The following is a 4,632-nucleotide window of genomic DNA, read 5'->3' on the forward strand; positions in this document are numbered from 1 at the left end:
TGAGCATCCCAAGCACCCAGCGGGCACCAGGTGCCTCGAACCACCCCAGGAAAAGCCAGGACTGCAGGAAGGTGAAAATGCAGGGAGCGGAGCAGGGCAGGGATGCAGGAGCATCCTCGGGGCACTGGCTGCAGCCCCAGTGGCCCCAGTGACCCTGTGGTCCCAGTGGTCCCAGCAGCCCTAGTGGTCCTGGCAGTCCCAGTGGCCCTGGTGGCCCTTGCAGTCCCAGTGGTCCCAGCAGCCCCGGTGGTCCCAGTGCTCCCAGTGCAGGTGCTACTCGCAGGCCAGCTTCCCGTCGAAGCTGGAGAGGGCGATGGCGAAGGCCTGCACGGCGCACAGGGGGTAGTTGTAGTCCATGGTGAAGGCGTCGTCCGCCACACGCCCAAACTGCATCACGATGTAGTCAGCTGTGGGAGAGAGGGGAGAGCCACCGGGCTGTCACCTGCGCGCCCACCTGCCCACGCTGCAGAGGCCCAAAGAAGATGCCCACACACCCCCACCCACACTCAGCCTGTGGCTCCCGTGCTGTGCTGCAGCACAGACCACCAAAAAGCATCACTTTCCCATGGCACCCCCTGGTCCCTCCAGCACCCCCCTCCCTGGGTGCCACAGCCCCCCAAGGGACAGGGACCCCACTCACTCCACCCCCCCTGCCCGTGGGGTGGCTGCTGCTGGAGGGCGGGTGACAGGAAATCTGTAAAAATAACCAGGGGCCCTCAAGAGGCTTTTTCTGTCCCGTAACCCAACACCCCGGAGGCCAAGGGCTTCTGACTGCGCCGGACAGGTGACGAGCAGCCGCATCCAGGCAGAGCTGCTGCCACCCCGCAGCTCAGGGACTGTCCCCGAGGCACCGGGCACCCCAGCAGTGTGTGCTGGGGACAGTGCTCTGGGCTGGGTGGGTAATGGGGGCTCAGCACCCCACAGGATCTGTCCCTGCCCTAAATCTGCCTGGCAGAGCCCCCACACGCCGCCCCTGCCAGCGCCCAAGGGCAGGTCCTGCAGGGAGCCCTGTCTGGCTTCATCCCAGCTCCTGCAAAGGCAGGCAGGACTCCAGAGCACGAAAAAACTGAATTTCAGCAAAAACAGTGGGTGCTGAGGCCAGCTCATGAGGCAGCGCTCCTCCAGCCCATCCCCTGTCCCAGCTTACGGTCACTGCTGTGCACGATCTGGAAATTTTTGACGGAGGCGTGGGTGACCCGGCCGTGGAAATTGAGGACGTAGGACTGGGTCTCGTCGTTCCACACTGGGGCTTTGTTGTGCAGCTCGATCACGTTGTCCATGTTCCTGTTCTGCCATCGCATCAGGAGGCCGTCGTTATCCTGGGGAGGGGAGCAGAGTTGGGGGGACCCCTCCAGAGCCCCGCCGCCTCCTGTGGCACCCTCTGTAACAGTGCCCAGCTGGAAACGGGATCTAAAAAACCCAGACACCATGTCTCCCACCTCCCAGGGACACCTGAAAGCCTCTCCATGCCTCAAGATGGGTGAAACCCAAGGTGGTGCCCAGCAAACCCAGCTCCAAAGGAGTTTCTCCCAGTCTAGCCCTGACTTACGTTCCGGGGCCGGATGGGCACCCTCTCACAGTCAGCACTCATGCCAGGGATGATGACAGTCATCTTCCTGGGGCCTTTGAACCCTAAAACGTTGGTTTCCTGCAAGAGAAACCCTGTCCCTAAAACCAGGAACCACTGTGGGTTACAGCCTCCCGTGGGGGCTGACCGAGGGCTCGGGGGTGGCTCCAGCCCATCCCACACATCTGCAAGCCCCAGTGAAGGGGTGCGGGGTGGGAACCCCTCTCTCCCTGCCCGGGGCAGGTGGAAGGGGCTCCTGTGGGGCTGCTCTTACGTAGACCACGGCCGAGAGCTCCTGCCGCACGTTGGACCAGTCGGCGTTGGCCCTGTCGGGGTTGGCGCCGTTGTCGAACACGGTGAACCTCGTTCCCATCAGGTTGGACCTGCAGCCAAGGGTGGCACATGGCTGTGGCTGAGGCCACCGAGTCCCCTCTGCCCCCTCTGTGACCCCTTTCCAGGCACAGCCTTGGTTTTGGTTTGGCTGAAAATCCCCAGTGCTGCTCCCCACCAATGCCAACCATCCCACTCTCCAGTGATTTTCTTGGGTTCAAGGATCCCCTAAATCGGGGTGTCATAGGGTGCTGCCACCACGGGGACCCCCAGCATTGCTGTGTGGCTGCTGGCAGGGCGGGCTGGGACTTGCCAGGTGCCTTTTCTAGCCATGACCTGTCTGCTGGGAGGAACCGGCCGAGCTTGTTTTCCCCTCTCAGCCCCCCACCCCTCCTCAGGTGGGACACAGCAGGGGGAAATGCTGAATTAACCTCCTGTCTGCACCAGCCATGGCTTGGGACGGCCTGTAAGCCATGGAGTGGGGAGAGGGTGCTGCAGAAATGGGGTGCCACCAAGCTGGGGTGCCACCAAACAGGGGTGCCCCCAAACTGGGGTGCCAGCTCCGCTCCTACCTCAGCTTCCCGATGAAGTTCTCTCCACCCCGTGACAGGTCAGTGGGGTCGATGGAGATGAGGTAGTTGGAGGTTTTGCTCTTCTTACGCTTTCTCCCAGCAAGGAGGAACACCTGGTACAGCAGTGGGACCATGTGGGAGCGGGACATTGTCACTGCCATCGCCACTGCTGTCCCCCAACAAGTCACTGCCGTGACCTTGAGCAAGTCATGAAGATGATCCCCAAAATACTGCCTGCACTGCAGGGCAGGAGGGGCTGAGCCCAGCCCAGCTTTAGTGGCTCTCCAGCTCTGTTAGCTCATCCTCCCAGGCACAGGAACTGCACGAGAGGGGAGCAGCCCCACCCAGGACCCACCAGCACATGGGGACGCAGGTGAGCATCCCCCCAAACCCTGAGGGTGCTCTCTAGGACGGCAGCAGCGCCCCAGGGGTCTCCACGCCCCCACCCCAAATCACCTTCTTGTCATTGTCCAGGTGCAGGTAGTAGGTGGGGTAGAGCCCCCTGTCCATGCCCTTCTTGTCCCGTGTCACCCGGCACTTGACGGTGACGCCCTGCGGCGCCGGCTGCAGCACAAACTCCTCCAGGTTCTCCACCTCGATCACAGGGGACGGGGGCCTCTCCTCCTTCTGCTGCAGGGTGAGAGGGATGGTGAGCCCAGAGCCCCCTCCCAAACTCCCCAGCTCATTGCTCCTTGCTGTCCATCCCCCCATGGCTCTGCAGCTGGTGGCTCTGGGGACACTCTGGTGGCTCTGGGGACACTCTGGTGGCTTTCACTGGAGGATGCTGCAAACCTCCCAACCTGCCCTGAGGGGTTCCCCATGGCTCTCAGGGGTCTTTTTTACCTTCTTTGATTTCTTTGCTTTCCCCTTCTTGTTGGAGTTTTTCTGGAGGGTCTCAGAGGTCTCCTCCTCACTCTCATCTCCTTTGGGAGGAACTGCTGGCAGGAACACATAGGGACACAGAAGGGAGAAGATCCTGACTCTGCTGAGCCCCAAAACCAAGCTCAGCATAGACCCATGCCAACATCAATGATTGTAACCCCCTCTCCATGGCCAAGCTCCCTGCACCCCCACAAGCCCCACCAGAACCCTCCAGTGCCAGGCTCTCACCTTTCTTTTTGGATTTTTTCTCTTTTGGGGGGTCCCCACCAGTCTGAAAGAGGGATGCTGGGTTTTTCTTCTTCTCTGACCTAATGGGTTTGGTGCTGGAGTCGGAATCATCCTCCTCATCACTGCTGGTGGCAGCTGTGAGGGACATGGGGGACATAAGGGGACATGGTCACGCAACACTGGGGGCTGTGGGCTCAGGGTGATGCCACCTCCTCCTGCTCATCCCATACCTTTCTTCTTGCCTTTCTTCTCCTTCTTCACCTGGAACACCGACATTGGCTCCTTCTTGGCGCCTTTGGTGGATTTGGCTTTGCTGTCAGGGTCACTCTTGTCTTCTGCTGGGACAGAGGAGCTGATGAGCAGCCAGCCAGGGGGATGGGAATGGGCAGTGACGGGGACAAGGCGGGGACAGGATTGGAGCAGCAGAAAGGGCTGAGATCACTTGGGGAGGGGGCGATGGCCCTGCAGCCCCCTGAGCCCCCCGGGACAGTGAAGGCCCCTCCCTGCTCCCAGCAAGGACAGGTCCCAGAGCTGGGCTCGAGCCATCCCTGGGCACTCACCCTTGGGCTTCAGCTTCTTCTCCCCCCCGCCTGAGAGGGGCTCTTTGGGAACCTTCTTCTTGAGCTTTTTGGGCGGGTTTTTATTCTCCGACTCTTCCTCCTCTTCCTCATCATCCTCATCCTCTGCCGGCTCTGCCCAGAGGTGACCACAGCATCAGCCAACACACTGGACACCCACCCCTGGGGTGGTGACCGGACCCTCCTGCTGTCCCTCAGGGTGATGTTGGGGGTCTGACCCTCCTGCTGTCCCCAGGGATGGTGTTGGGGGTCCTGCTGTCCCCAGGGGTGGTGTTGGGGGTCCTGCTGTCCCCAGAGGTGATGGCCGGGGTCTGACCCTCCTGCTGTCCCCCCGGTGATGGTGTTGGGGGTCTGACCCTCCTGCTGTCCCCCTGGTGATGGTGTTGGAGGTCCTGCTGTCCCCCTGGTGATGGTGTTGGGGGTCTGACCCTCCTGCTGTCCCCATGGATGGTGTTGGGGGTCCTGCTGTCCCCAG

The 4,632-nt window shown here is 61.6% G+C and overlaps 1 protein-coding gene across 1 annotated transcript; it reads right to left on the reverse strand.

Annotated features, from left to right (window-relative positions):
• Positions 1–273: 273 nt before the first annotated feature.
• On the reverse strand, positions 274–4,275 carry TULP1 (TUB like protein 1). Its single transcript, XM_058039891.1, has 10 exons — positions 4,140–4,275; positions 3,810–3,914; positions 3,580–3,714; positions 3,313–3,404; positions 2,926–3,099; positions 2,470–2,582; positions 1,842–1,950; positions 1,550–1,648; positions 1,148–1,319; positions 274–407 (listed from the first exon to the last, which is right to left on the reverse strand). Exons 2-10 carry the CDS (start codon positions 3,853–3,855, stop codon positions 274–276), a joined length of 1,074 nt encoding a protein of 357 aa, XP_057895874.1. The 5' UTR covers positions 3,856–3,914; positions 4,140–4,275.
• Between the last annotated feature and the right edge of the window lie 357 nt (positions 4,276–4,632).

Source organism: Melospiza georgiana, chromosome 23, assembly GCF_028018845.1.
Source record: "Melospiza georgiana isolate bMelGeo1 chromosome 23, bMelGeo1.pri, whole genome shotgun sequence".
NCBI lineage: Eukaryota > Metazoa > Chordata > Aves > Passeriformes > Passerellidae > Melospiza > Melospiza georgiana.

What these genes read in the sequence shown, in the direction of transcription:
- TULP1 (XM_058039891.1), bottom strand. Translation starts at nt 3,855, where the DNA reads ATGTCGGTGTTCCAGGTGAAGAAGGAGAAGAAAGGCAAGAAGAAAG. An exon ending in GAAAAAATCCAAAAAGAAAG is followed by an intron (nt 3,405 to 3,579) that starts GTGAGAGCCTGG and finishes TCCTGCCAGCAG; the next exon opens with TTCCTCCCAAAGGAGATGAG. An exon ending in GATCGTGCACAGCAGTGACC is followed by an intron (nt 408 to 1,147) that starts GTAAGCTGGGAC and finishes TCTCTCCCACAG; the next exon opens with CTGACTACATCGTGATGCAG.